The 12092-nt window shown below is 33.3% G+C and overlaps 3 protein-coding genes across 3 annotated transcripts; 2 read left to right on the top strand and 1 right to left on the bottom strand.

The window, feature by feature from the left end:
• Nucleotides 1–1640: 1640 nt before the first annotated feature.
• On the top strand, nt 1641–3681 carry LOC115698734 (succinate dehydrogenase [ubiquinone] iron-sulfur subunit 2, mitochondrial). Its single transcript, XM_030625886.2, has 2 exons — nt 1641–2420; nt 3238–3681. Exons 1-2 carry the CDS (start codon nt 1759–1761, stop codon nt 3407–3409), a joined length of 834 nt encoding a protein of 277 aa, XP_030481746.1. The 5' UTR covers nt 1641–1758; the 3' UTR covers nt 3410–3681.
• A 1051-nt stretch (nt 3682–4732) lies between these two features.
• Nucleotides 4733–6925, bottom strand: LOC115698733 (uncharacterized). Its single transcript, XM_030625885.2, has 4 exons — nt 6325–6925; nt 5873–6047; nt 5323–5600; nt 4733–5115 (listed from the first exon to the last, which is right to left on the bottom strand). Exons 1-4 carry the CDS (start codon nt 6769–6771, stop codon nt 5008–5010), a joined length of 1008 nt encoding a protein of 335 aa, XP_030481745.2. The 5' UTR covers nt 6772–6925; the 3' UTR covers nt 4733–5007.
• Nucleotides 6926–8948: 2023 nt separating this feature from the next.
• Nucleotides 8949–11959, top strand: LOC115698655 (cystinosin homolog). The gene is made up of 8 exons (XM_030625784.2): nt 8949–9272; nt 9403–9535; nt 9689–9778; nt 9895–10019; nt 10189–10231; nt 10699–10816; nt 10923–10972; nt 11568–11959. The coding sequence occupies exons 1-8, from the start codon at nt 9154–9156 to the stop codon at nt 11706–11708; spliced, it is 819 nt and encodes a 272-aa protein (XP_030481644.2). The 5' UTR covers nt 8949–9153; the 3' UTR covers nt 11709–11959.
• Nucleotides 11960–12092: the final 133 nt, after the last annotated feature.

Genomic DNA, 12092 nt, shown 5'->3' with positions numbered 1-12092 from the left:
TAGAATCACCCTACCTTATTTGACCTAATGATTAAGAAAAAATGGATATACTATTTTCAAAGGTATATATTGACTCAACAACGAATTTATCTTAATGTGGTGTCATTTTAAACAGCCTTGAGTAAAATTGTTTGAGTTTGACTTGTGTGTTATTGTTGTTAGTTAATATCAACCATAATGAATATCAATTAACAAATTTAAAATACTTATAAAATGATGGCCACATATACATATAAATATATATTTGGTATATGGAATAATCTTCCAAAACGGCATGACTAATACCAAGAGCAAAACATAATCAGAATTAGTTAAGCACAAAAACAAGTTTAGCTAGATAATAAGCATATAAAATGGTTCAACCATGAATGATCATCATAACATGTCTTTTGGAGATTTAATTGGTAGTACCTTTGTATGTTCATAATATTATTCCCACTTTTGAAACATTAACTCACCATATTCTCATTGTTTTTTATTTTTTTCTTTTCTAAACAAAACATATTACATATATATTCTCATTATTGTTAAGTTTTCACCAAACTGGGACTTTCAAGATTTCTCTAACATCGATTATCAGAGATTTTATGAGAGCTAATCAGAAACAGATTCTATTCCATTGACACTTCCTTAACCATTTGTCTTTTAACCAATTATATCGCACTTCATTCTTTTTGATCACTTGAATAAAGTTAAATCATATCTAGTTGGTTGTTTATTTAAGCTGATAGTTATTGGTAGGTGGATTTTGTTAAATATTCATTTGATTTGGAGACCTATAACTATAGTATAATTTTATTTATTGAATCTTTAGTTGAAGTTGTTGTTGTATTATTCTTGATTATGCTCTATGAGCTATAATGAAAATAAATGAGAAATGTTTTTAAGATTTAACATTTAATAACTAATTTAATCTAATTAGACATTTAACTTTTCACATCCAATCTAATTCAATTGTAATTGGATATTCAATTACAAATTAAATTGGATTAAGTTGATTCGGTTGAATCGAATCATGTGCAACCCTACTTAACATTACCCTTACAAGAAATAGGACTTATTATTTGTTTAAGAGAAATGTTAAAGGACACTAGTGGTGCCTAGTACCCTCCTATGTGTCAATCAATTAAGTATCGGGTCACATATAATTTAATATAATAATTACTATAGAGTATCGCTAGTCAATCGCAACGCGACATGTCGAGAAAGTGCTAGACATCACTGTGCCTAATAGCAATGCTCTTTGTTTAAATAGTTTTTTTGTCGTCTTATCCTCATGAAGTATGAGCACTCTTTCCCAAATTAATTAATAAATTGAAAGGAAAATAAACACCAAACGACATGTCGTTTGGTCCACTTTTAAAGAACTAACTGTGAAAGGTCATGGACTCATGGGTGGTATGGTAGACACGCGCCTTCTCGGCCGTACTTTTATACACATAACGAAAAACACGACTAAGCTATTTAATTATTGATCCCACATTAAACCACGTGGCATCATAACCAACGGATGATATTCCGCCACATCATCACAAAATTCCAGGGACTACAACCAATCCACGGTACTAGAAAAAGAAAGTTATAATCGTACAAGATTACGAAATTACCCTTCAACGCCGCCTTTTATCATACCCTATATAAAATCCCATTTTCGTCATTATACCAAAATTTCAACCTATTTCGTCTCTCTTTTATCAAATTTTATTTTATACCTTTCTTCCCTGAAAATTTGAATCATCGACTGAGGCTGCGGCGGCAATGGCGACCGGCGTGTGGAGAAGAGCGTTAGCTAGGGTTTCATCTACACCGGCTTCAAAGTTTGTTCCTTTCCGAGCCTTAGCTTCGGAAGCCGAGGCCCAGCAAGTGGACCCCAAGGCTCGACCCACTACTGACCTGAAAACCTTCTCAATCTATCGATGGAACCCCGATAAGCCTGCGAAGCCGGAACTTCAGGAATATAAGATCGATCTCAAGGAGTGTGGACCTATGGTACTTGACGCTCTGATCAAGATCAAGAACGAGATCGATCCCTCCCTGACTTTCCGACGATCTTGCCGGGAAGGGATTTGTGGGTCTTGCGCGATGAACATCGATGGTTGTAATGGGTTGGCTTGTCTGACTAAGATCCCATCTGGGTCGTCCACGATGATCACGCCTTTACCGCATATGTTTGTGATAAAGGATTTGGTGGTGGATATGACCAATTTCTATAATCAGTATAAGAGCATTGAGCCGTGGTTGAAGCGGAAGACTCCAGCTTCTGAACCAGCTCAGGAGATTCTTCAAACCAAGAAGGATAGAGCTAAGCTTGATGGGATGTACGAGTGCATTCTATGCGCCTGCTGTAGTACATCCTGCCCCAGTTACTGGTGGAATCCCGAGAAGTATTTGGGACCCGCTGCTTTGCTCCATGCCAACAGGTAATTGTGTTTTTCTTATTGAAACAAGCATTTGTTATATTGTTTAAAATTTTAGTGACATCTATATCTATGCGTAGTATAAAATAACCCAAATCACAAGTTTGCATTTTTCGGGTTCAGGTGATTAGTTTGGTTGTTTTGTTGAAGTTTGGCAATTGTAACTTAGTACTTATCTTGTTTAGTGTTTTGTTGATTCACCCTGTTTTGTTGATTCAACCACACTTTTGCTTTGATGGTCTATTTGTTCCCTTAAATCTCAAGCTAGAATTCCTTCCATAGAATTTGGAAATGGCGAAAAAGGTTTATTATAATGAAGCTTATATGAGGGGCAAGGTCTAGAAAGTGGTCTTTAGTATTGATACGAATTTTAGTTTCATCCTGCATCAAGGGGCACAAATGAGCTTATTGTAGATTGAAAAAACTGTTTGACTTGTGATAACCAATCATGGATGAGAGGAAACATTTTTCTTGAGATATTCAGAATTAGGCTTCGGGGTTTCTTCCTATCACTCTTGTGTGTCCTTGCATTTAGTATTTGATGCCTTTCAATCAAACATTCAACATTTAAAATTTGATGAACTGTCTATTACACCAACATGTTGTTGCATTTGTGTAGATTTGTTTTTATACGTTCCATGGCTTATGAAATTCATGGACAAAGTTTTAGATGGTGTTGCTTGACTCATTGAGCTCAACACTATCTTTCTACTATTAGGTTTTAGCGGTTAGCCAATGAGTCGAGTTTGATCTTTGTATGATTAATGCTTTTGTCTAAATAACATCAGATGATGAATCTTATTTGGGGTTGTGCATGTAGGTGGATTATGGACAGCCGTGATGAATACAAAGAGGAGCGATTGGCATCCATAAATGACGAGTTCAAGCTCTACCGATGCCATACCATTTTGAATTGTGCCCGAGCCTGTCCCAAGGGCTTAAACCCTGGAAAGCAGATTCAAAATATTAAGAAGCTTCAGCCTAGTTTATAATTTGTGAAGCTTGATAAACGTGCACATTCATGGATTAAGCTGGAATGTTTTATTGAGGATTTGTCAATTGTGTTTGAGCTAATAATACAAAAGCAGCTATTGTACTTTCCATCCTTTTAGTACTAAAGGAAGCATTCAAGCATTAATATTATCTTTGTTTTGAGTAAGTGTTAATAGAAGAACTGTGGTTTCTTATGCCTCAGACTGTGCCTGTAATAATCTTGTGTTAGCTATCTCCATTTGGGTTCTACCATTACCAAATTTTTGAAAAATCATTGCCTTGTTGGGTCATAAGGCTGACTACTTGCCCATCTTAGAGTTTCAAAAGTTAATGAAATGCTTTAAGTTGCATACTTTTCTTGGCTCTTATCTGTATCTTTGTAGTATATACAAAATCTTGTTACAAATATTCAATAATTTCCTTCATCGCTTTGTTGTGATGATTGTTCAATATAGATTCTTGTGTCTACACAATTATGGAATGAATCTTACATAACATTGTTTTTAGGCAAAGAAAGAATGTATGTTGAGAATATCTAAATGGGTTAGGTTCTCTCATCTCCTACACCTCAACTAATTACTATAAACCATGTTTATATAAACAGCTCATGGTAAGAAAAGTTTACCAAAGTTGAGCTATAAAACATTTGTTTCATTATGATGAAGTTGGCATCATCTAGTGCTATATTTCTCATACTGATTATAATTTGGACCAATGCTGTTCTATCAAGTAGCCGCATTTCATTTACACCCGAACCGTTTCCATATGTCACTGTAACAGGTTTTTGTATTGAATTTCAACTTGTACAGAAGAAATTTGGCAAAAAGTTGAATGCTGAACTATCTCTTTTTTGTCTTGTAGGGTGCAATAACGATTGTGATACAGCTTGTTGCAATTGTGACATAAGGAAAGAGCCTCCACTTTGTGTTCAATGCTGTCAAGAATAGCCTTGACCATAAAGCTTACAGGTACGTTTTGTTATAAACATTGAAACAAACACAATTTTGTGAGCTCACGAGTTGTAACTTGTAACTTATCTGGACAGGTAAAGAGACCAGAGCTGAGGATGATTTTGGAAAATGAGTGATACAGTTCAAAGTAGATATATACTCCAAAAAGATGACATTTTTGATGTCATGAAAGTTACATACCAAGTCCTTAATCTATTGTTTGTCATCTACTTAATAGTCTATGCTTTCTAAGTTCTAGCACCATTTGGTGTCTCTTTTGTGCATTGGAAAAGCAAGGGCTTATTATTAATTTTTATTATAAGAACAAACACAATTGAGGGAGAAAACTGAAAATTCAGATGTGAACAATACTTGAATAATAACAGGTTAATAGCCATTCTCAAAATTCAAATATCAGATCAAATTGAATTAAGTCAATTGTACAATGATTATTGGATCAATTGATGGACATCATCTCATCTATTACAGAAAAATTCCACAAACCGAGCATGAAAGCAAAAGAGTTTTACTGATCTACAACAAAATATATTGAGAAACTTTTCTTAAGGCCAACAGCTCTTATGATGATAATTTAATGAAAAATTAACTCTGACTACCAAGTAAGATAATGAAAAAATATACAGAGATTATACCCTCCTTGAAAGAGCAAGGAATACAGCAGCTGAGGATATCTGCACCTTAAGATCAGCAAGGTCAACATCATGACCACCTTCAACAAGACCCCACTTGTCCACCTGACACAAATATATGATGGGTATATAAGAAAAATGATTTCTTGAGTCTGCAACAGGGTTATCACTCATTGGTGATCTAATAACTGATATAGTTTTGTTTTAATTTTATTTGTGATAAAAGATTATTGAAATTTCAAACAGTCTAGCTTGAGAACTTAGGTAGGTATGTATATGAAAGCAAGGAAGATAAACACAAATAAAAAGAACCTGTAAGTCTTCTTCAAGTCTGATCAATTCAATAGCTTCCTCAATCTCCAATTTCCCACGAAAAATCCCGAGGGCAATTACTAAAGAGTGTCCTGCTGAAGCAAGAGCATCAATTGATGCCAATTCACAGTCATCTGTATTCTTTAATACATTTTCTATGGCCTTTACAAGACCATCCTCCTGCTTTCCACCAAAGAAACTGGAGTACACCGCGGGCTTATAACCAAATTCTGATGCCACCCAATCAAGTAGAGGATCAATTTTCTCCACTTGCTTATCTACAAAAGTTTTAAGGCCATCACAAATTAATGAGTTAGTCATTGTAAGATGATCCCCATCAAAATTAAAAACCAAAGGAAAAGTCCACATTATCATATTCATATAGATGCTTATTGAATAGAATACTTCCTCTCAAATGGGGCTACTTTCTAATTCAAATTTGTAATTTAGAAACTACTCAAACGATTCCTAGTCTCCTAAATATACATAACAGTGCTCATATACTTGAAGAAAAACGCAAAAAAAAAAAAATAGTACAGAAACAAAGTACCATGAACGTATTTCGTTAGATTATCATCCTCCGGAGCACGGCAAAAGACAAGATCTTGACTAAATTTCTTCATCAAATGCTCTATAATCTTTGACCTTGTAAGAGGAACTCTTTCTAGAGCAGTACAAGCAAACTTCATGAGAGGCATTGTAAATGGTCTGATCCCATCTGTAAGCTAAAAGTGTTTTAGAAAAAAGAAACTTCATTAAACAACCTCCAAGTAGATGAAACATTCGGCTAAGTTTCACAAGCGAAAATATTAACTCTCCACAAAACCCTCTGATCTAAATTAGCATTAATGAAGAAAATCACTTAATTTTACAATAAAACAATTTTCAATTATGAAGCACACCCATTGGAGTGCGTTTATGAAGCACACCCATTGGAGTGCGTTATCAAACATTAAAGCCCCCAATTTTCAATATAGAAGAAGACGCAATTATACACCACACCTGGTATTCCCACTCGGCAGCTATGGCCTTAGCAAGAGATAAAGTAGGAAGCTTGAGCGGCCTCTTTGATGGTGTCTTTAAAGTCCGATAATCAAGCATCACAGTCCAACCATTCCCATCATCAGCCTCCCTCGTGGTGACCTGCTTGTAAAACCTCTTTCCCACAATAGAACCAGTCATGAACGACATTGGCATAGTGACCGAGGATCCGGAGTCCCTCCTTGAATCCGAGCGCGGTGCCTTAAGGTGTATGGCTTCGTCGGTACTGGTGGTATTGTCATTTCGGTGTTCGTGATCGTCAGATGAGAAGGTGAAAGATGGGTCATCCGATTGGGGTTGCTCGACGGTGGCGACAGAGTTAAAGTTCCGAACCAATGAGGAGAACGATTTGAAGATATTAGGGTTTCTGATTGAATTTAAGGTTCTGTTTATGAGTGGATTGGCCATTGGTGTTGATTGAACGAAGTTTTTTCCGGCTTGGTTATGGAGTTTCGTTCTCTGATTTTGCTAGGGCTTAGCGACTTCGAGACAGCTATTCTAAGCTTAACTCTCTTAAGCACTCTCAAAGTGAAATTTGGTGAAATAATAACATTTCCAAAATAACATAATTTATGGATAAATAACTGTTTTGTAAAAATTATTGATAGGGCTTTTGTTAAATGATAAAATAAATTTTATATGTTTTAAAATAATAAAAGTAAGATTTTGAGCTTAATTTTTGATAATTTTTTTTTTAATATAACTAACTTGAAGACAATTTTTAACACGAACAGATAAAAAAAAATAAACAGTTTTGTCATAACACCCTTAGATCGAATTATTATTAAATCTTATTTTGACAAAAAAATTCTATTTGTACTATTTTAAAAAATATAATATCTATTTTTTCATTTAATAAAACAGATGGTCCAATTAATAATTTTTACAAAACACTGACTCTAAAATAATATTTACCCTTTAATTTATTGGCTTTGGTGACTTCAAAATTGGCCTTTATTTTTAAAATAGTTAAATATTCTTTGAAGAATTAAAATCTTTCAAATAAAATAAAAGTTAATATTTTTTCAAAAAAAGTTACCTTTTAATATATTTTCATCTTGTTAATTAGTTTACTAGCCAAAGAATAATACTTTTGGCTAGTTATTTTTAAATTTTTTCTTTAGTTTATATTTTACTTATTTGAATTAAGTGGTAGAATCTAAGAATTTAGTTTTTTGAATGCTAATCTTAGGCTCTCTCAATCTTTGACATGACAAAGTATCTGTTAGGATAGAAAATTGTTAATTAAAGGACTCAGATATAAAGTTGGCAATAGTTTTCATATAGGGACAACCCATAAATTTTAGGTCATAACGAGTTTAGACCGCTAACTTATATAAGACCTCTATCAATGCATGTCTCCACTTTCATCACTCACAATAAGGAATGGGTTGTTTCTCTGTTGAATATCTACTTCAAGCCTATTGATATGAATCATGACGATTCCTCTGAGTTTTTTGACTCATATGGCATTACACTTCATTTGGTGTATACACAGTCAAATATGATTTTCACTTCGCGACATCATTAGAGGAACAACATGTTCCTTCTACTTCTAACTCTCAGTGTAATTGGTAAAAAGTATTTATGGAGTTTGAATTTGCCTCCAAAGATCATAATTTTTGCTTGAAAATTGTTCAACATGTTTTTCCTATGGCTGCAGCTCTTTATAAGAAAAGAATTATTGATTCAACTGCTTGTTTGTTGTGCAAAGCAGTTTGGGAATCGATTGGGCATGCTCTATTTGGTTGTAAACATGCTAAGGTAGTATGGAAACACTCCAAATTTTCTATTGATTATGGACAAGCACAACGTATGTTTAATGATGATTACTTGGTGCACCTTTCCTCTCTACATAAACAAGCTAATTTGGAATTAATCTTATACATTTACGTGGGCTATCTAGAGTGATCGAAATAGAGTTTTGCATGGTGGAGTGGTGGGTAGGAAAAGTTCCTCAATTGTTGTTTACGCAAAAACATATCTCAATAATTTTCTTAAGGCTAAGAAATTTCAACTGGAGCCTGCTGCAACAACAACAACTGCAACAACTTCTACACTCAGAAGTGACATGCCAAAAGGTGTTTCTTGGAAATTACCAAATCTCAATGGTCTGAAGTTAAACTTTGATGCTGCCGTCAATTGTAAAGTAAAAAAAATTGGTGTAGGTGCAATCATATGGCAAGGCCATTGCAGCTCTTTCAAAAGTTGTATAAGAATGTTTCAGATCGGATGAGATGGAGATTAAGGACCTTTTTTATAGCTTTAAATGGGTCACGCACCTACAACTCTCAATAACACATATTGAAATTGATACTTTAGGAGTCTCCAATGCTTTAAATGCTACATCTTTAAATTTATCATGTTTTACAAATTTAATTTTAGATGTACATTATTTTTTGGATGGGATAAATTCCCATTCCCATTTTGTTTGTAAATTACTTTTTTTTTTTAATGATAAGACCAAGGATTAGAGTGAGATCAGCAAAAGAATGAAGGAAATGAATTTGGTCTAAATCCTAACTTCATTCACAATCCACAATTTGTCTTCGTAACTTGTGAACGACGTCTCTATCACATAAATTCTGTAACTGCAAACCCAAAATGAAAAATGGTCCGCCAGATCACAGGACCCAACCCTTAATCAACGGTCAAGATTCAACTTTTACATTTACTAATTTTAATATAATATATTTGTATTTCTTTAATTGATCAACAGAACAAAATACAGAGAAATCTGAATTTTTTTTCCTCATTGGGTTTCTTCTCCGGCCGTTTGGAAATCCAAAAATGGCATCTTGGAATTCATTTCCACTCGAAATCACATACGAAGTAGTGGGCTGGATTGCCTTCTTCTCTTGGTCCATCAGTTTCTATCCCCAAGTCATCTTGAATTTCCGTCGAAAAAGGTAACTATTCAAAAAATTAAAAAAAAAAAAAAAAACTATAATTAACGAACTCATTGTTCCCACCAATCACAATTTTCATTAATTTGTTTGATTTAATTTCTGGGTTTTATGTTTTTTTCTTCTTTCATAGCGTTGTGGGGTTGAACTTTGATTTTGTTGTACTAAACTTGACAAAGCACTCCTCCTATCTCATTTACAACGCCACCCTTTACTTTAGCTCAGCTGTTCAAAATCAGTATTTTCAGAAGTATGGCTTCAATGAGGTTTGTGTATTCAAAATTCTTCATTTATTACCTTTTTTGAGCTTGTGAAAAGATTGTGTTAAGATATAGTTGTTCTTGTATGAAAAGGGTTGTTTTTTTTGGTATGTGTTTGTATTGTATATGAGTAAATAATGTGTGGTTATATGTTAGCAGATGATACCAGTTGCTGCAAATGATGTTGCTTTTTCATCACATGCTGTTTTGTTGACAGCAATTACCTTAGTACAAATTGCAATCTATGAAGTAAGTAAGATTAGATTGAGGAGCCTAATTATTGTTGTTATAGTTGTAATGTATTGCTAATTTTGAATTTCACCTTTTTTATTGTTGTTGGTGATTATGCCTTTGGCTTTATGCAGCGTGGAGGTCAGACTGTCTCTAAGATTAGTCTTGGGATTGTCTCTATTGTTTGGTTAGCTGCTGGAGTTTGTTTTTTCATTGCTTTGCCAAACCATTCCTGGCTTTGGTTGATTAACATTTTTAAGTAAGATTCATTCTTTAGCCATCTTTCCTTTTCTTTTGTTCTGAATTTTGAGTATCTAACATTTTCAGAAAGCTAGATTATAAAAGCATTTGTTTGCTTCAGTTCTATTGTCTTAATCGCCTTATCACGATTCACTTTCTGACTTGGAACTGATTCATTCTATTTTCAGCTCAATTCAAGTCTTTATGACAGTCATCAAATATATTCCTCAGGTTAGATATATTCCTAATATGACTCTTTTTGATTGTTTTATTCTTGTCATAAGAGATTTGGTGCTTCTGAATTTTTTATAGTCCCATTCATAGGCTTTATGCCATTAATTATAGACATCCTTGCATAATTGCATATATCTTTTCATATAGAAAACATGAAATGAAAATATTACTTGGGACAAACTTCATAAAACAGGACTCAATTTTCCGGTTATAGTTCTCCCAATCATTTTGAGAAACAGCTTATTTACTTTTGTATATCAGCTCAATCTTGTATCAGTCATGATAAAGGGAAAAAGCATTAATTTTCTGTTTAGTCTATACTTGTGACTGTAAAACCACTTGCTTAATCTTCTCAACTCAAAGACATTTTCTCGAATGCTTTTCTGAAATTCGATGAATCTTTTATGGCGAACACCAATTTTGCTTCCATGTATGACAAAATTACTCTATGAAATGTATTGTAGGCATTCATGAACTTCAACAGGAAGAGCACAGATGGATTTAGTATTGGCAATATTTTACTAGATTTTTCAGGAGGTGTTGCAAACTATGCTCAGATGGCTATACAATCCATAGACCAAAGTTTGTCATCTTTCCTTTTATCAAAATAATACTCCTCTCTTAATATGTATATATACTTTCAGTTAAGTGATAATAATGCATTTTAAATTATTATTGTTCTTTTCAGATTCTTGGGTGAACTTTTATGGAAATATAGGGAAGACACTACTATCTTTGGTATGGAACTAACTCTATCCATTTCTTGAATTAGTAGTCTCTATAATTACTCCTCATACTTCTGTTAGTTATTATGTAGTAGAATATTTGTTTCCTGCTTTTACTTTTGATACAGGATAAATGTTATTTTGGACTCTATATTTTGCAAAAAATTATCGATCAGATTCTCTATTTTATTAGATGAAAATTCAAACTCTGTATTTTTTAAAATGGTACATAATAATACACTGAGTTTAACCAACCTGCATGCCGCAACCAATTTCTAGCACAAAGAAGTGTAGAAAATATAGCTAATTTGGTCATAACATCTCCAGTTTATGTTCCATTTTGAAAAATAAAGAGTGAATTGTTATTTAATAAAACAGAAACTTCTATAGATAACACAGAGTCTAAAATAATATTTACTTCTAAATTTGAAATACTTAAATAAGTTTCATATAGGCATAAGAAAGCACAGATCATACAAGTTATTTTTGCTTCTTTTTAGTACTCCATTATTATGAGTCCCTTCAGTTTTTCATATTTGTTCTGTGCTCTAACCATTTTAGCTGACACTAAATTTTTTCGATCGGAAATGGATGATCTCCTTTTGCAGATATCTGTATTCTTTGATATTCTATTCATGTGTCAACATTTCCTGCTCTATCCTGATCAGAGACCAGTACTGATCCCTTCCAAAATCACCAAGGAGAAAGAGCCACTTGTTAAGGCAAAAGATTCTGAAGAAAATGTATGAAGAAGCTCAAAGGACATGAAAACACTCTGATTCCCTTGTAAAAATCAATCCAACTCCTTAGGATTTGCTCTCACTTTTTATATATATTGAAGCTTTGGAAGTTTGAAAGTTAAAGAAAAGTATCAATATTTTATACGTATTTATTTAGTAGGTATATTAATTTGAAGCAATTCAGGTGTTGCTGACATACATTTTTTCTGTAAATCTCTAAACAGAGTTATGAATTAAAACTAAAATGAGAGTTAGAGTTATGAAGCTCTTTGCATTGTCTACGAGAAAGTAATGTCCAAATTATTGTCTTGTTTTGTTAAAATTAAATTTTATCTTTACAAAATCTGTGTATGATAAAAATCAATTTAACAGGTCCAAACTTTTTTTTTTTTT

The sequence above is a fragment of the Cannabis sativa genome, chromosome 8 (genome assembly GCF_029168945.1).
Source record: "Cannabis sativa cultivar Pink pepper isolate KNU-18-1 chromosome 8, ASM2916894v1, whole genome shotgun sequence".
Lineage (NCBI taxonomy): Eukaryota > Viridiplantae > Streptophyta > Magnoliopsida > Rosales > Cannabaceae > Cannabis > Cannabis sativa.
The sequence above is the reverse complement of the archived record's forward strand: the minus strand, read 5'-3'. Positions and strand labels throughout refer to the sequence as shown.

What these genes read in the sequence shown, in the direction of transcription:
- LOC115698734 (XM_030625886.2), top strand. Translation starts at nt 1,759, where the DNA reads ATGGCGACCGGCGTGTGGAGAAGAGCGTTAGCTAGGGTTTCATCTACA. An exon ending in GCTTTGCTCCATGCCAACAG is followed by an intron (nt 2,421 to 3,237) that starts GTAATTGTGTTT and finishes TTGTGCATGTAG; the next exon opens with GTGGATTATGGACAGCCGTG.
- LOC115698733 (XM_030625885.2), bottom strand. Translation starts at nt 6,771, where the DNA reads ATGGCCAATCCACTCATAAACAGAACCTTAAATTCAATCAGAAACCCT. An exon ending in CTGCCGAGTGGGAATACCAG is followed by an intron (nt 6,048 to 6,324) that starts GTGTGGTGTATA and finishes AAACACTTTTAG; the next exon opens with CTTACAGATGGGATCAGACC. An exon ending in GACTTGAAGAAGACTTACAG is followed by an intron (nt 5,116 to 5,322) that starts GTTCTTTTTATT and finishes TATTTGTGTCAG; the next exon opens with GTGGACAAGTGGGGTCTTGT.
- LOC115698655 (XM_030625784.2), top strand. Translation starts at nt 9,154, where the DNA reads ATGGCATCTTGGAATTCATTTCCACTCGAAATCACATACGAAGTAGTG. An exon ending in TTGAATTTCCGTCGAAAAAG is followed by an intron (nt 9,273 to 9,402) that starts GTAACTATTCAA and finishes CTTCTTTCATAG; the next exon opens with CGTTGTGGGGTTGAACTTTG. An exon ending in TGGTTGATTAACATTTTTAA is followed by an intron (nt 10,020 to 10,188) that starts GTAAGATTCATT and finishes TTCTATTTTCAG; the next exon opens with CTCAATTCAAGTCTTTATGA.